The sequence below is a fragment of the Camelus dromedarius genome, chromosome 34 (genome assembly GCF_036321535.1).
Source record: "Camelus dromedarius isolate mCamDro1 chromosome 34, mCamDro1.pat, whole genome shotgun sequence".
Classification (NCBI taxonomy): domain Eukaryota; kingdom Metazoa; phylum Chordata; class Mammalia; order Artiodactyla; family Camelidae; genus Camelus; species Camelus dromedarius.
The window spans coordinates 16,701,155-16,719,499 of NC_087469.1; the positions used below are offsets into that span (position 1 = coordinate 16,701,155).

The 18,345-nt window shown below is 48.9% G+C and overlaps 1 protein-coding gene across 2 annotated transcripts in view; it reads left to right on the top strand.

Annotated features, from left to right (window-relative positions):
* The window catches only part of FLI1 (Fli-1 proto-oncogene, ETS transcription factor), a 109,812-nt gene extending 91,716 nt beyond the window's left edge, over window positions 1-18,096 (top strand). For both annotated transcript variants that reach the window (XM_031443389.2, XM_031443390.2), the window contains exons 6-9: window positions 11,239-11,304; window positions 12,945-13,004; window positions 14,884-14,931; window positions 16,087-18,096. In XM_031443389.2, the coding sequence (XP_031299249.2) occupies window positions 11,239-11,304; window positions 12,945-13,004; window positions 14,884-14,931; window positions 16,087-16,616 (704 nt within the window). In that variant the 3' untranslated portion in view covers window positions 16,617-18,096. The remainder of the gene's footprint in view (window positions 1-11,238; window positions 11,305-12,944; window positions 13,005-14,883; window positions 14,932-16,086) is intronic.
* Window positions 18,097-18,345: the final 249 nt, after the last annotated feature.

Genomic DNA, 18,345 nt, shown 5'->3' on the forward strand with positions numbered 1-18,345 from the left:
CTCTGAGAGTAAGCACATCCCACCGCCTGTGAAATCCCCTTCCCCACGTCACCCCGCCGCTGAGAGCCAGGGCTTTACTCAAACACTCAGCGGAGAAGAAACGTGCCTTCGGTGCTCTGCCGCAGCCTCCTTTCTGCCGCCACATCATTGGTCTTTCCTCTTCCCCACGCCTGCGGGCACCCGGGCCCCTGGTACTGTCCCTGGTGCTTAGAAGTGCCCACGGTGTGACCTTCCTGCCCCTTGGGGCCTGTCCCGTGTCGTGACCTTCATCAGAGCTGCTCGCAGATGCTCCCTGGAGAAACCCAGATCTGGTCAGCACCAGCTCGCTCTGCGACATTCATGACAGTTACAAGGCAGGTGGGAGCCCTGCTGCATTTTAATAAAGGGGAATGGCTCTAAGTAACCCTCAGAGGGGGCCAGGGAGAGGCGCAGGGCTGCGGGGGCGGGGGCATTTGGGGGCGCCTTGACCTCCAGAGCACCCTTCCAACTGGACTCGGCCAGCCGACTGCTCCGCCCCCCCGATGGTGAGCGCTCCGCGCGGGTGGGGTGGAGCGCCACCGCCGCCGCAGGGATGCCGGTTTCTCAGTGGCATTTCACACTTGCAGAGTGGGCCGTTTGGGTTTTGCATTTCCAATTCATCTCCAGACTCTTGACTGCTACTATTTTAGGCCTCCCACCTCTACCAAGTTTCGCTTTGACTCTGACATCTCATCCCGTCCCAGAGAGCAGAGCTGAGGCGCAAAGTGCAATTGGCCTTGGTTGGTGTACCTCCAGTTCCCTCACCACGTGGTCCTGGTTTGTAATAGAAACTACAAGTGACCGCTGTTAGCTGCGTTGGGGCGGGGAGGGCAGAGCACTTTGGAACAAAAAGGCTAGATCTGCAAGCTCTCCAGAGGACCCCCAGGTGGTCATCTCGGTGCAGAATATTCCAAATCCATTTGTTTGGCAGAATGCGATGATTTAGAAATTCTACAGGGAGACTGTTTGGGGGGCAGTAGTCGCTGAAACATATTTAAAAGATGCTTGTTTAGTCTCGTGCTCATAAACCAATTTTTTCTCCCTCTCTCTCTCTCTCTGTCTCAAGAGAGAGAAGCTTCTCTCATTCCAGGCAGAGCTGTAGGGTTCGCGGAATCTTCTAGTGAAAAGCCAAGGCAGAGACTGCATCGTTTGTTATTTTAATATAAAAACCTTTCCCAAGTTCTTTTTATAGATACAACAACTTACTCTCTTCAGAGAAGCCTAAGATAATACATAACTTATTTCTCACGAAATAGCCTATTGGGAGAAGATAAAGTCTTTGAGGATGAAATTCTGTGGTTAAAGACGCTAACCAGGACCTGCGTGGCTTCTCCTCCCCAGCCTCAGGGATCTGTAAGCTTTCACATGCGAGGGTAAATAAAAAGTTTAACATGCCTCTGATGAAGTTCAAAGTCTCGTGTTAGGCATATTCTCAAGAGAAAGGGTAAATTAAGTAGGATTATTATTTTTTCAAAATCTCACACACCCTTCAAAGCCCAATTCAAGCCCCGCCTTCTTCAAGATATTCTCCCCTTATTCCTGAAGACTGCAGTCTCTCCTGAGGCCCCACCACACCCACAAGCTGTCTGTGGGCCGGATTACAGGCCACCTGGTGGTCCTTCATTGCGAGTTTGGTCCTGTAGCCTTTTTCCCAGCCTTGTCGATATTCAGTAAATGCCATTGACAGTTGATGGAGTCACCGGGGAAGGAAAATCTAGTTTGTCAACTTAATTAAATGTTTACTCAATCCTTCTGGTTCACTAAAGAAAGAACCAGAAGAAATGAGCCTTGGTTGACACAAGAAAGATGAAGTTCTTATTTTCAAAGACTAAAACTCTGGAAAGGAAGAGCAGCCACAGCTGTAGCGGACGCTTTGGAGCACAGAAAGCGTTTTCACACGCACGACCTCATTTACTCTCAAAAGAAGAGTGCAGGGATTAAATAGGCCGTTCGCTTTTCCAAATTCTTAAATTTTTGGAGCAGCATTTTCCCCCCAAGTATCTACCTGTTACGGATAGGTTGACTGAGATTCAGAGAAACTGTCGCTTGCCTAAGCTGACACTGGCAGAGGTGGGAGGCCGACCCTAATGTAGACTTCTTTCTATTGCATCGACCTGTTTCCCTGTTTGAGATGGACTGAAGAGAAATGATGGAATTCTTCCCCATGAAAATCTTCAAGCGCCCTTGGTAACACCGCAAATGGCCTTGCACGTGGTGAGATGCAGGTATCCCTCTTCCAAAGACGTGGAAATCGTTCTCAGGATGATTCTGAAAGTTCTTTGAGCTTCCAGAGTCTTTGGGCTGCCTGTAAAACACTTATCAGTCCTGCCCAGTACCCTAGGGGAGTGAAAGGCAGCTTTTCTGCTATGAGTCATACTTTCAATTTCTGTTAAAATTCTTATATGGCCACATATGCTTTCTCTCAGGCTTTGGGCCTCCAGGCCTGTGCTAATTTGCATGTCTGGTTTAGATAATGTCTGAAGTCCCTTCCAGCCTGCAAAGAAGCCTTGGATTCTAACATATAAGTGAGACCACATTCCACCTGCCGAGAGTTGCTGGCCCTTTGTCTTTACTGTGCTTTGACGTGTGGACGCTGGACTCGGAGGTGGGAGTGTTTCGTGCTCACCTACCGGGTCACAGAGATGAAGTGAAGTCACCTGTCCGCTTCTCCCGCACTGAGCCCAGAGCACCTTCCTGCAGACCACTTCAGATGCAGGCTAAAAAGCAAAGCACAGGAAGCACTGGGATTTTAAGTTTCTTAATTTGAACAGCAATCCTAAGTCAGTGCGAGGCTAAGACCGCAGATCGGGCAACTACCCTGATTCTAAAACTGTCAGAAATAGGCCAATTCTTTCATAGACTAAGCTCATCTCATTTTTCACTCTCGCTCAACCAAACATCAAAAAGATGCTGCCAAGATGTTAAGCTAAGTGTTTCATCTTCAAACATAACGTAATTCTCACCAGATAAAGAACTGATAACAAAGAGTTGACTTTCCAGAAGGGCTCTGAAAGCAACGCAGGAAGCCCCAGTCACTTTGCATAAGAGAATCATGGCGCCCTGGAGAGCTCAGGTTCATGACGCTGGACAGGTCAAGTCTTTGCTCAAATTATGTTATCGGTGAGGCCCTCCCCGTCCCGGCACTGCCTCCTCCCTTTCGCCTGTTTTCTTTTAATCAGTAGCACTCACCACCTTCTAATATACGATGTGGTTTTACTGTTTGTTTGGAATGTCGGCTTCAAGAGCAAGGATGTTCCTCCAGTGGCCATTGTGTTCCCAGCACGTAAGACAGCGTCTGGTACCATAGTGGACATTCAAGAAAATGTTGTTGAGTAAATGAACACGTGTGGGAGATGAACTATGAGTTAAGTCCAGTAAGCTCCTTCTGGGGAAGAGGAAGAGCCTGGGGCGGGAGAAGAAAACGAAGGTGATAAGAGACAGCCCGTCTCTCCCCAAAGATGATCACCAAGCCAGGGCACAGGTGCCCAAGGAATTACACCAGGAGCCTGGACAGGCGAGAGCACTGCACATAAGACCCTCACCGGTGAGCCTTGACCTGCAGAACTTTGGAAGGAAAAGATGCAGGAGCTGAACTGGGCAGCAGACGCAAGACTGGATCCTGGGCCGCCAAAGAGCGCGAGGGAGACCCCGCTGAGGAACGCCGGTGGGAGGGGGTCAGATCGGGAGCAGAGGGGGCTGAACACAGACTACCTCTCATTTATCCTCAAGCCCTGTTACCTAAGTGAGCTGCTAGGTTTTCTTTTTCCGACCTGGAATCCTCTTAAACCTGAGGCATATTTGACCCAAGAAGTATGCAATTAAGTTGCGTCTGCAGGGCCCAATGAGGAGGGGAGTTTGGGACCAACACCTAATTAATCTAGTCCATATGAATTGCTTTTCCACATAAGGCTGGCCCCCAAATCCCACTTTGAGGCCTTATCAAAATAAAGAGGTCATTTAGACTTGTGTGTCATTTAGACGCAGAGCCCACAGGAGGAACCCAGTGGAGGAAGGGTCCGGGCCCGCGGGGGCCCCAGGGGACTGTGGCGAGGCCGCCTGTCACGTGCCACTGGCCTTTCCAGACCCTCATACTTGAAAGCCATCCATTTTTTTCAAGGATTTCTCTCACGTGTCCTTTCTTCCCTTCGCACACGGAATTTCTGAAACAGTGCCTCCATTATACCCCACGCAGCGGGGCTGGTTCTGGGGCTCAGGGGCTGTTTGGATTCCAGGACAAGATCCTCGAGCAAAGGAAATCTGATCCAGGATGTTTTTTTTTCTGTGAGTTCCAAGTTTGAGGAAAGCCTTCCCTAGGTATTTCCCTCCTCCCGAGGCCTCCATAGAAGCCAAGATCCTCTGTTACTCTTTAGAACATAAGACGCCCCTGAGGTGGAGGCCGAGCTGCCCCGACAGGATGGGTTGAAATGAGGCGAGGACCCAGTTCTGAGCTCCGGGGCCGGCTGCGCAGGGAACTGGGGATGCTGACAGTCTGGGGAGCAGGGAGGACGCTCAGTCCAACCTCAGCCTGGTAATAGCCCCGCAGGCAGCAGGAAGCACCACCCTACTATCTCCTGGAGCAGCCATTCTACACTGGGACCCAGGGTAACCCATTTCTCTTCCTAAAAGAGAGCCATGCTTGATTCAGATTTGGGCATCACTGGGCTGGGAGCACAGGAGTGGAGGACCCTTCCTCCTTCACATCTTCTCTTATCTCTTAGGGCCTTTCCTGTTGAGCTTTTTAACTGTAATTCACCAAGATAAACATCTTAGAGGTTCAAGCAAGACTGTATTAGACTCTGTGTATATTGTGTGTATTTTTAATTGCCATTTATCCAATGCTTATTTAATCCTCCTAGCCACCCTATAAAAGGTCTGTTATTAATCCTTCTTAGGGGCTCAAAAAGGCAGAGTAACCTTTGGACCAAGATGGTTCGGCAGAGTCAGTGGCAGAGCGGGGATCTGAGCCCAGGGCAAATGGATTCTAAATGCCGTGACATCACCCCTGGGCCGCCAGAGAGAACAGATGTCTTCACCAGGGCATCTGCCCTGCAGAACCTTCCACAGCTTAGGGGCTAGCTGCCTGTGCTCTGCTTTTGAAGTGGGAGGCCAGGCCAGCAGATCAGACATCTGGTGTGGTCTCTGACAGGGGTGATAGTGGCAGACAAGAGGCTGGTCCTGAGTTGGAAAGGCTCAGGAAACAGGGCAGGCCGTCATGGGTGGGGCCCAGCAAGAAGGAGAGCCCGGAGTGAGGCAGAGTTCGGTTGGTGGTCAATAGGTTCTGGTCCTCCTCAAAGGCTGGTCCTCTTATGACCTGGGACCTCGGAAGGAGAGGGGGTCTTGGAGGATCATCTGGCCCAGCCCCCAAACAATAGTGAGGCTGCTGCCTCCAGGTACAGTGGATGTGGGATGGTCTGGGCAATGGTCTTCCTTCTAGGGGACTTCTTGGAAGTTCGGAGCTTTGGGTGCGGGGTCCCCTTTGTTCGAGCTTTTCTCCTTTGGTGTCCTCACACTCTTCCAAGAAAGGAGGTCTGGATCGGACTGAGAGGAGCCTCTGCTCTGAGCTGGAGCGGCCCTGCCCGTTCTTGGGCTGAAAGGTCTGCATTCAGAAGCCGGGCTTCCCAAGGATAAACAGGGCCAGGTGCTGCCAAGCAGAAATTCGAAGAGACGTTTCAGGGAAAATTCATCTTTTTCCATCAAGTAATCGAAAGCATGGTCTTATGTCGTCAGGGGTGAAGAGAGAGGCTTTTTGTGTGCTGCTGTCTCTCATCTCTGGCCTCCGGGTGAGGTCATGACAAAGCATGGGGCTGCATGTTGCCGGGGACATTGGGCCTTCAGACGGCGAACTGCCAGCGTCAGAGCAGAAAATGTCTTTCCTGAGATGTTTGGCCAGATTTCTGGGACGCGTTTCACAGCTTCACACAGAAGCTGAGTTAACACTGGGATGTCTGTGAGAAGGTCACGTCCAGAGAAAGCTTTCGCCTTCCAACAAGGACTTTTCAGAAAAAAAATCTCCATGCTCGTATTTCTCCACCCCGGGAGGCTCTCCTGGAATCTAAGAGGGCATTTAGCGTCAAAGTCAACCACACCGAGCAGCCCATAAAGGAGATACTGTTCAGGCCATTATATACATGAGGCTGACTTATCCACAATGCCTCGCGCACGGTGCCCAGATGCCCCAGAACAAGGCTCTGGCCTCACTTTGCTTTGGCAAAAGTTGATCTCAGGACTGCCTTAAACTGTAAGCTCCACGCAAAACCCTCCTGGTAGGACTCCTCTGAAAAGGCGTTGCAGTTCAGATTCGTCGTTCTGGTACCCTCTCAAGCCAGGGGGCACCAGCCATCACTGGAGTGAACAGTGAGTGTCACAATCAGGGTGGTTTTCTTCCAATGAAGCATCTGCCACCACACGGAAGTTCTGAGACCAGCAGCTCTGCTGGTCCCTAACGGTCCCGTTTTTGCCCACTGTGCCCTTGGCTGCTACTTAAGCATGTGTTTTCAGAAGTCAGTTCTCAGCAGACAGCAGGCAGCATATTCGGGGTGGGGGGCCCTGCACACACTCAGGCTGCCCCTTGGTCCAGGCACACCTTGCAGGAGAGCTCCCCAAGCTGACCGGCATCCAGGGGTCAGGGAGCCCCGACCCAGCTAGGCGTCGGGCCAGGGCAAGGAGAGCGTTTGTGCAGAAATGTGAGTCTTGGGGTCACTTCCTGACCCAGGCTTTACCATTTTGGTTATAGATACATTTCTGCTTGTGTGTCTGCTGACCACACTGCTAAGTTCTCATTTGTATGACTTTTAGTGGGGAAAAAAAAAGCCCTCATGTCAACAATGACATTGTTAAAATATATATAAACTAAAATGCAGGCCGTTTAAATGAGTGGCATCTCGTCCTGGACATCCCCCGGGGAAAAAGGTTTCAGCCTCTGCCCTGTAATGGGTGGATCATTGTCCAGCTCAAAGGGCACACAGGGTTTACAGTCTTCACTCCGCATCGCCCAGACTGAAATCGCACGGAGACTTCACTGAGTGGCGAGAAGTCGGGGTCAGGGCTGTGAATTCTCTTCAGCTAATAAAATAGGGAACAGCAAGAGAAAGTGTGTGTGTTTAGCAAGAAGGAGAAAATATTGGCCCCATTTTCGTACATTCAGCAGATACTTACCGTGTGCCTGCTCTGTGCTGGGCACTGTTGTAGGTGCTTGGTTCTATCAGAGAACAGAAGAAGGCTCCCTACCCTTGTGGACCTGAGAAAGGGGGTGGGTTGGGGAGGGGAGTTGACATGTATTCGGCAGGGCTGGAGAACGTGTTTCTGGGTCTGAACATTCTTTAGGTATATAACGATGCAAAGACAATCATACTAATTGCTAGTATCTTCCGAGGCTGACTCTGCTGGAATGCCAGCTGTCCGCCTGGGCACCTCCTTGGGTACCCCTGGTTCTTCAGATCTCTAAGGCAGAACACCAGACCTCAGTCCCTGGCCTTGGCCTTCTCCATCTTCGGCTTTGTCTTTGCAGTAGGACTTACATCAAAACCATTGGTTTTCATTTAAATCGTACATTTAGTTGGTGTCCCCATGAACCCCAGTGCCCACAGAGAGCATTTGTTCATTTCCTCCGTAAATGGACACAGGTGTCCTTTGTGGACTCAGGCGCCAGGGGCAGGATTTTCCATGCAAATAGGTGGGGATGAAAGAACAAGTAGGAGGGAGTCCTGTGGTCCCTGCTGCTCCGATTCCACACTCTGCTCCCGGACCCTCAGCTAACGACGCCCACCTACGGCCCAGTCCACGGCTGTTTATTGCTCTCTTAACTCCACAGGAGGACACAGTTCAGGCTGATTGCTGGTGGCTTCTCTTGTTTCTGTCACATCATTTTTTTACCTACCAGAAGACTTTAGAGTTGGTTGGCACCTCAAAAGTCCTCTCAGCTAGGCTTCCCCGGCCCCCAGGCAGCCCTGTGGGAGAATTGGGTTCTCCAGCAAAACGATGGGGCTCCCAAACACTTCTCTGATAAGGCATGGACTTCAGCGTGGTTGGGCACTTGGGGAAAAACCCAGCCATCACCCGCCCTCTGTTGGTTAGAGGGAATTCATCCAGGCCCGCTGTGCCGTTAGCATGCTCGCTCTGCCCATGGAGCGAGAATAAAAGAATAGGAGGGAAAGTTGATAAGTCAATTGTTTTACCTCTTCTCTTCCAATTTAGATTCTTTTTATTTCTTTTTCTTGCCTAATTGCTGTGGCTAGGACCTTCGGTATAGCACAGGGAACTATATTCAATATCTTATAATAACCTTTTTGGAACAGAATATGAAAATGAACATATGTATGTACATGCATGACTGGGACACTGTGCTGTACACCAGAGACTGACACATTGTAACTGACTATACTTCAATTAAAAAAAAAATCAATGGTAACTTTAGCCAAAGCCATAATTTAGGCTAAAAAAAAGGTTCTTCTTAATGAATATAACAGCTTTCAGAGAGGGTGGACGCCTCCAGCAGATGAATGATTGAGTAGAAAAACTGATTAGAAAACTTTGAGTCAGAGGTCTTATCAGCACAGTAAGCCAGAAGTCAAGTCAGAACTTCAGCTAACACACACCGATTCCTGGAACTTAGTGATTTGTTTTTTCTTTCTGCATGAATTTGTCACTTTCTATTCCACTTTCTGTTCTGTTCCTGCTAGATTCACCTGCTTCCCCTCCCCTCACCCCGTGCTCACTCCATCCATCCCACACGTCACCGCAAGCTTAGTGCCCCATCACACCCTGCTTTCATGGTACTGCTGCGTGTCCAAAACCTCTCCCGGTTTCCAGTGCCTGTAACCCAGGCGAGTAGCGGATGACATGACCTTGAACCTGGCCTCATGCCCCTCTTCCAGCCTGCTCCCCCTCCGCTTCAGTCCCGCAGCCCCACCCACGGCCACCCTTGCACCACACTGATGTCTCATCACTCACCCCTGCCATGTGCCCACCGCACTGCCCACCCTCTTCTCTCCAAGGAGGCCTCGCTCATGTCCCCCCACCCCAATCCCACTTGCCACTCCCTCCTTAACCTCCCAGAACCTTAGTATTTCCCCAGCCCTCCTTTGGCCCATGAGCCGCATTTACTCACAATCTGTTATCTTCTATTTAAAGGCAAGGAAGGGGAACTTGTTTTACATTCTTTCACATCCACTCTATGGCCAAACACACAATAGACTGCAGAATGCAGGCCCACATAAATTACTGGAGGCCTAACCAGCATCCTCCCGCACCAAAAAAAAAAATAAACTTTGAAGAAACCGGCCTTTCCTTCCCTTGAGGGCACCCCAGCCTCGCACACACTCTGCAGACCCCAGCAAGACAGACCAGATGATGCCCAAGAGAACCCTCAGCCGCATCCCAAGCTTGTAAACAAGTTGGGTTTGTTGTTTGTTTTTGTTTTCTTTTGCTTTTTAGCAAGCAGAAGAATCTACTTGCAGGAAAAAATCTCTTTGTGGAAAAAAAAAAAGCCAAATAAAAATCAAAACAGACGACTTAAATGAGTCCAGCTCTGCCTCTCTTTGGCCCCCTTTCCCGCCTTCCTCCTGTCTCCACCCCCTCACCCCCTGTTTGGCGTTTCATGCGAATTGCTAAAGACTGTAATTTTGAAGCAGCGCTGGCTCTTCCAGAGCCAGGAGGGAGGCGCGTCCGCACGTGGATTTCTCCACAAGAAAATCGTTTTTGTCTTTCGGTTCTTCTTGGCCAGAGACAGGAGAGCGGGCGGGCGACGAGCCGGGCCACCTCCGCAGGCCCCGTTCTGATTGGTGGGGAAGCGCGGGCTGGGGCTGGGCGGGTGTGTTTCGCCCTGTCTGACGTCTTCGGACGAGGTTTGCACTCCGTTTGTTCGAATGGTTTTTATGGCTTCTTTGATGTCCACGGAAAGCCTTTGAGAGTCACCATTCTGCATCCTTAAGCTCCAGTGCTCATTCCTGCTCCGCGTCTCAGCGGGACTCACACCCTGAGAAAGGAAACCTTTCCAGCCAGTCGGTTAACCAATTTCTGAACATGGTTATGGGAGCCTGTGGCTTCTTTCAAGAAAGGCGGTGGGATCACCAATGTTGAGGTTCAAGGGAGGACCCGTCGAGGCAATCTGGAAGCTTCTGTGCACTTGCAGGCAGGAAGCATCTCTCCAGCCCTCGTTTCTTGTTCCAGCCACACCTCTGGCCTTCCTTTCTCTGCGGTCATCGCCCAGGCCTTTCCACTATCAACAGAAAAGCGTGAGAGGCCGAGGAGAGCCCAGAATGTGCCCACAGCATCCGTGCACTGAAGTGGGGGGTAGGAGCCACTGCCCGGGACCTCCTGGCCTGGGCTGGGAGATGGCCCTCCCGGGGGCCTTTAATCCGGACGTCACCCACCTCCACAGAGCTGCATGGAGGGCTTTGGACATTTTTTTTTTATTTCTAAACTTAGATTATATTTGCAGAATGCTTTACAAGATGCCTCGCATATGTCATCTCACTTGATCATTACCCGACTTCACCCACTCGGGCTGCTGTAACACAGTACCTTAAGCCGCATGGTTATAACCAACAGAAATGTACCTGGCACAGTCCTGGAGCCTGGACGTCTGAGGTCGCGGTGCCAGCGTGGTCAGGTTCCGGGGAGGGCTCCCTTCTGGACTGCAGGCACTGCCTTCTCGTCGTGCCCTCACGTGGCAGGAAGTGGGCAGGCTGCCTTTACGGTTTCTTCTTAAAAGGGCACTAATTCCATTCAGGGAGGCTCCACCCTTACGACTAAATCACCTCCCAAAGACCCCACCTCCTAAAACCATCACATTGAGGGTTAGGTATTAACACATGAATTTGGGGAGGACACAAACATTTAGTTGGTACCTTGAGCATAGCCCTGTAAGGTGGATAAAGCATGTGAATGTTTACTTCCTTTTAAAAAAAAATGAGGCCCAAGGATGTCTTGATTCATCCAAGGTCTCACAATAGATAGTGGCAGGGACAGAACTTGAACCAAGCCTCTGACTTCAAGTTCGGGTTCTTCCCATTACTTTGGGGCTCCCAACCCAGGTGCCAATGTCCCTTCTACTCATCCCCGCCTTGACCCCGGGGGAAGAGTATACTTCTGGAATTTAATGATGCTCAGAAACTTACTGCTGAACTAAATTTAATGTCTCCTAAGGGCTGAAAGATAATCTTCACACAGCCTTTCTGGAGAGCAGGAGATGCTAATGTACCTCTTTGTTGTTTCCATTAGACCCTTCCTATGACTCAGTCCGGAGAGGCGGGTGGGGCAACAGCATGAATTCTGGCCTCAACAAGAGTAAGTAAACATCACTCTGTTCTTTGGGAGGAAAACTTCTTTCTGAGTGCTGGCTGGAGAACAGGGTCACGAGATAAAGGAGGAGAGGAGTGAGCATTTTGTGTTCCTGCTTTGTGAGTGGACATCAAAATCCATTGCCAATGTCGGGCCTGTCAGTGACACCCAGTTCTTGAAAGCTGGTGTGGGATTTTCACTCAGCCCTTTGAGTTTCATTTCACTGCATTTGGTTTTAGAACTACTGGAGTAGGGAGGTTTCTCAGGACAAGATTCGAAATGATTGAAAAATCTTTGGATTTAGATTCTGTCATTTCTGTTATGATAATGACCTTCTTTACTTTGCTTCTCTGATTGTCAAGATGGGGTCATACCAACATCTCTACCCTGTTCCGGGAAAGGCTGAGAAGGAGGATAACCTGATAAGGAGAAGGTGGGGGTCTGACACATCAGTTTGTGTTGGAGTCTGACCCAAAAGTTCCCAATAAGGGAGAAGGAAGAGAGAATGACTCAAACTCCTGACCCCAAATGTGTCGCTCTTGCTATCTCTAGGAAGTAAAATGTCAAGGTCAGGAATGGATGGGGAATTTTTTCAAGAAAGAGGTTGGGGTTACAAATTAATGCCCAAGCAGTAGCCAAGACCCTTTTTAATAAGATGTATTATTTGTTTACTCTGTAACCAGCCCTTGGCCCAGTGATGAATTAGACTCAGACCAACATCTCAGGCAGGAGAGAGGGACCATGCATACATGTAACTCTTCCATCTGGGTGGTACTGGGAAGGCCTTGTGGGCCAGGGGCCCTAGGAGTTGGCTCCGGAAGGAGAAGCAGGATTTGGACCTGCAGGGATGGGGAGGAAAAGCCCTCCTCCCAGGAGAGGTGGGGGCCAGGGAAAGACAGCAAGGTTGTCATGTCTGTGCGGCAGGGAGGACTCGGGTTCCTGGAGGTTAGGATGCACGAAGGGAAAGAAAGCTGGAAAGGAAAGAAGGGGGCGTGAAGATGCTATGAAGATAGACCTCAATTCTTTAGTCAACAGTGAGTCACTTAGAGTTTCGGATGGTGGAGTGAAATCGTTTAGGAAGATTAAACTGGCTAAATAGCACATGATGGGTCAGTGGGAAGAGAGAGGAGTGGTGAAGATGCCAGTCAGAACAAGCCATGGATGCTGCAAGAGTGACGCAGATCTAACGCGGAGACGTGATGACAGGTGTGGGAAGGGTGTACGTAAGAGACACCCTGGAGGGGAGCTCACAAAACATGGCAACATCAGGGCAGGTGACCTGCACTCAGAGGTCTCCCTCTCATTAAGGACCTTTCTAAATTTTCGATTTAAAAATTAAATCTGCAGCCCCAATACCATTAGACATGCTCTGCTACATGTTTATTGCTGTTTGTCATTGTCTCCCCATTAAAATGCAAAGTTCTACCAGGAACTGCTGGTTCGAGGCTGAATCTCCAGCACTGAGAACAGTGCCAGCACGTAGTAGCTTCTAGACAAATATTTATAAAATGAAATGAATAGATGAGCGAGTAGAGTGAGTGAGTGAAAGAACGGATGAGAAAGCACGTGTCCTCCTTTGACGAGGTGTTCCCCTCCCCTCGTGGAGAATGGCCCCACTTACGCCATTTCTTTTCTTCTTGCTGCAGGTCCCCCCCTTGCAGGAGCACAGACAATGAGTAAGAGTACTGAGCAGCGGCCCCAGCCAGGTACCTGTCTCAGATGTGTAAACCCTCCTCTGCGGCCACTGACTCCGCGTGGTCATGGGAGGCTGTAGACCAAATACTGCGTTTTTGCTCATTCGTAGAATCCTGTATTTGACTCTCTGTGACAGATCTGTGAATTGGGTAACTGGCACTGGAATCAGGTGGAGACTTGCTAGATACTAGATACTAGAGGGGAGAGGAACCTAGAAATTAAAATGCCTTCTTTTGTAAAATAAAGACACTGAGACCCAAAAAGGTGAAGTGGTTTGCCGAAGGCCACTTGGCTGGCTTATGGGAGTACTAGAGCTGTAACCCCAGCCTCCCAAGTTGCTGTCCAAGCCCTTTATGCTTCTCCAGACCTCACCGATGATGGATCTACTTAACAATTAAATCAGAGGAATTTTAAAACCATGGAATTGGAGACTCTTTGGCATTAGAGTGGAACCTGGAGACATCTAGGCCTATAACATCCTTCTGTAACATCTCAGTCTTATGAGTACCTCACCTCCACTTGAATACTTATAGCAACAGGGAGCTCACTACCTCGCAAGGCCAGAGTCCCCACTTCCTGGATCATCCACTCAAGCTTCCCAGTTTGCCCACCAGAGAAGTCTCCCTCCCATGCTCTCCGAAGGTCCCTCACATACCTGAAGACAGCGGCTGTGCCCTACTCAGGTCACAGCTGAGATTAAGCTCTGAACAAGCCATTGCTTCGGGACGGACAGACGTTGTGTCCCATCTCCACTGAAGATAAGCAAGAAAAGTCGGCCTGCATTTCATCAGGAAGGCTAAGCACTTTCTGACTGTGAATCACGAGTCAGACAGAGAGGATCTGACACAGAGGACTTAAAGAATCCCCAACAACAACCAAATTAGACGTTACCTGCCAGAAATATCTCAGCCGTCATGCCATGGGGATCGAAAGGGGCAGACTCAGTAGCCTTCAGGACTCTGCAAGTTAACTCGTGATTGTTAGCAAAAACCCCCAAATCACGTTGATTTTTTTAAGTTACAATTATAGTTGCAAAAACAGCAAAATTGTACCAAACATATGGCAATGTGGCCAAGGTGGGAACCAGCTCTCCACCGTGATTTCCTCACCTGAAAAAAAAGACCAACCTCACAGAAGCCCGTATTGCCAAGATTTCCTTTACAGCTAAATAATCACATCAGTTTTAAGGAAACTGAGAAATTAGGAATAATCATTCTATAGCTAAAATACAAATTCTGGTTGGTGTTGACATTTCTGAGCTTAAAATCACAAAATGCTGTACTAGAAGGGAGTGGGGGAGTCCAGGTGCCCAATCCATCATTTTGTGGATGAGAAAATAGATACCCAGAGACCATCCAGGGAGTTAGTTCATTTACAACTTAGCTGAGCTTGAACTCAGGCTGCTTGATTTCCAGACTTTTTTTTTTTTTAATGTAACATCAGAAAAGGAGAGACGTGTGAGGTGGTTAGTGGGGGAGGCAGCGCTTTTAAAGACTAGTCAGCTTTGGACCTTCTTTAAGCCCCTTTAGTAAGCCATCCTTCACCTTATCCAGGATGAGTGCATATTAGCCAGCTCCTTTCCAAATGGTTTTATTATTCCGTTTTAGGTAATGATAGCATTATCTACAAATTTTAGACACCAAATCTGAAAAAAAATGATACTATTTTATGTTACTATTCCATGTTGTTTCTGTAATTACAGGGATAAAGACCGTAGCTCTGGTCAAGGTCTCCGAGGTCTGCAAATAAAAAACAGTGCAATTTTCTGACATCAGGCTTTCCTATGCTATTGAAATAAAAGTATAAGCCCTTGGGGTATTCTTATTGTTAATGCTGTTGTTTTTCTATTTTTAGTAACAGTGAAGCCAGTTTTCTTTTTTGTTTCCTTAGATCCATATCAGATCCTGGGCCCGACCAGCAGTCGCCTAGCCAATCCCGGTGAGTTTACTTGGGTTTACTTTGGCCTCCAGGGTTGTCTTCCAGAACATTCCATAGCTTTGTGAGGTCAGAGGCTTCTTAAGTGTCCTAAGTTCAGGCTCCTGACCGGGGAGTAGCATGTACTTCTTGAAATGTTCGACACCTGTTTCTTTAGTGGACAGGTGAGAGGACACGGCTTGTCATTAGGTGTCAATAATGTCCGTTGGCTGAAATTCCTTCTGGACAATGAAGATACTAGCACTGAATATCCGCACTGGGATCAGGTTAAATTTCAGTAAGGAAAGATGGGGCCGGGACGGGGGACAAGGGAACAGTTCCAGCAGTCCCAGCCAGCCCTCAGTGACCTTCACCAAGGCACAAGTGAATGTGTATCCCAGAGGTGCGTCAGCCTTGATTTGAGAACGTGTTGCTGAGTTATCTGGCTTTATGAAAAAGGCTGCAGATAATATAAACTTGATGTATTTTCAGGGCTTATTATTAAAATAACTCTCAAATGAGTTTTAAACCAAGCTCACCTCCCGTTTGAGCTCAGAAGCCCTTTGCAATAGTGAGGCCGACACCTTCCCTCACCTCAGCCCGCAGGGAAGTCACGCTGCCCGTGTCTCAAGGCCGTTCCTTAGTGTCGGCCCCTCCTGCTCAGAGGACAGAGAAGCCACCCAGCTCCTTCTCTTCTTTTTCTCCCTCCGCCCAAGTTCTTCTCTGTAGAACTTAGAGCAGAGAGCGAAACATGAGGGCTAAGGAACAGTCCGGGTCTCCTCAGCCTAACTGGCTATCCCATCCTCTCACTGGGGCTCTGGCCTTGATGGGGAATATCTTGAGCAGGACCCATCTCTGAGTGGAGAGGACACAGTGATTCAGGCCTTTATAGATAATGAGATTCAAACATCCTTCCCAAAGCGGTGGGGAGTGGCTTGCCCACAGTCACACAGCTGGGTCCAGCCTGGTTATCCGCTGCGAATCTCACCAAGTCTGGGGCAGATCATCTTACGATCTGACCATGCTGATCATGCCAGTCTCAGTGGCAAGCGGATTCTGAATGGAAAAGAAGACGAAGGGCTTCTTATCCACTGTGGGCGGGCCCTTGCACCTGGGAAACCGGGTTCTGACCTTCTGAGCTGAGACTCTGCTTCCTCCCGCCCGCCCCGATGCCTGCAGGGAGCGGGCAGATCCAGCTCTGGCAGTTCCTCCTGGAGTTGCTCTCCGACAGCGCCAACGCCAGCTGCATCACCTGGGAGGGGACCAACGGGGAGTTCAAAATGACGGACCCCGATGAGGTGGCCCGGCGCTGGGGGGAGCGGAAGAGCAAACCCAACATGAATTACGACAAGCTGAGCCGGGCCCTCCGATACTACTACGATAAAAACATTATGACCAAAGTGCACGGCAAAAGGTATGCCTACAAATTTGACTTCCACGGCATCGCCCAGGCACTGCAGCCGCATCCCACCGAGCCGTCCATGTACAAGTACCCTTCCGACATCTCCTACGTGCCTTCCTACCATGCCCACCAGCAGAAGGTGAACTTTGTGCCCCCGCACCCGTCCTCCATGCCGGTCACATCCTCCAGCTTCTTCGGAGCCACGCCACAATACTGGACCTCCCCCACGGGTGGGATCTACCCCAGCCCCAACGTCCCCCGCCACCCCAACACCCATGTGCCCTCACACTTAGGCAGCTACTACTAGCAGCTCCACCATCCATCTGTGGCCTTCTCGCTGGAGCCCCACCTCTCACACTTCCTGGTGGCCTCGCAAGGACCGAGGCGGGCTGGAAGAGAAAACAGAACTGGACGTTCTTTCCTGTTGGAGAGAACCTTTGTATTTGCCCTTTAAAAACAACCCTCCTTTTTCCCCCCCTTTTTTAACATTGGTAACTCTTGCTTCCTTTACCTTGAACAGAGATGGATCATTCCACGGGCCAGTATGCCAGTTTTGAGTCTCAATCACCTGTCATCTTACGAGCTGAATATTTAGATTACTGGAATGGTTGTATCATGGTTCTGGGAAAGAAACTGTAGATTTTTTTTATATATTTTTTTTAGGACCAAAGCAGTTTCTGATCAGCACACGGGTCTCCTCTTGGACCTTGAAGGGTTCAGTGTGATTACAGAATCATGGACGTAACCAGCTATGCTCTGGTGTGAGACAGTGAAAACAGAGGCAGGAAGCTTATAACCTTCTTTTAGGAAGACCTAATTCAGTGGATGGCAACTGGAACACTGGTTGTAAGGCCAGTGAAGTTTTCACCCAACTGGAATTTAAGAGAGAGAACAAGTGCATGTATTTAAGAAGCTACGGGCATTGCAAAATTCTTCTCAGTTGTCAATAACTAGGCACTAGGCTGACCATTCTCTCTAGAAATAGTCAAGACATGAGCTAAGAAAAGTTAATGCACATGCGGACATTCCTGAAAGACAGAGAGTCAAATAGCTTTTTTTTTTTTTAAATAATGACAGTGGGTCCCAGAACTTTGAAAAGTCGTAGGGATTTCTAGACACAAGCAGATTCACAAGTGCTGTGCGCTTGTTAGAACATCAGTCCAGGGTCCACCAACCAGAAGGCAACTTACTGTATAAATTATGCAGAGTTATTTTCCTATATCCTGCAGTATTAAAAGTAAATAAGTAAAAAGTTAAAAAGAATAAAGAAACGAGTTGACCTCGGTCACAGATACAGTGTGACTATCAGTCGGTTGTTATTTTTTTAAATGTAATTTGTACATCTTTTGTCAATCTGTACATTTGGGCTGTTTGTATGTTTTTATACCTGGTTTTTAAGAACTAATGTGACTTATTGCTAGAAAGGAAATGGGACATTGGCGTCACTGACTTAACTAGAAAGAGAAGCACTGGTGTGGTTATTTAACGAGCAAGCTCAAGCAGGCAAAGGTGATCCCTTTAAATGGTTAACGCTTTTGAAATGTTTGTAAATAACCAAACTGCAGTCGTCGCAGCTCTGAAGAGAACAACCAAATGCTCCCTTGTGGATACGAGGGCCTTTTCCTGCCCTATATATACAATATATTTTTTAGATATTAAAATATATATAATTTTGCAGGTAATCATTGACTTTTTTAAACTATATTAAGTCGTAAGCTGACAACTGTCAATGAAGACTATGTTGTAAAATAATTTGAGAAAATAAATTGTGCCTTCTTCTCTCAGAACTGAGGATACTGTTGTCTTGTTTGCAGCCACGTACTCCCCCGCCCCCCTCGCCCCCTCACCTTCAGGCCCAAGAGTTTCCCAAGGGACCTTTCCTACTGCCCTTTTCTCACGGGTACATACAGCAGAAAGGACAAAATCGATTGGTTTATTGTTGTCCTTGTATGTGGTTGTTGGTATCGCTAGTCAGGGGTCTCCAGAGAAACAGAACCAGGAGGATATCTACGGAGATTTATTATGTCCCATCGGCT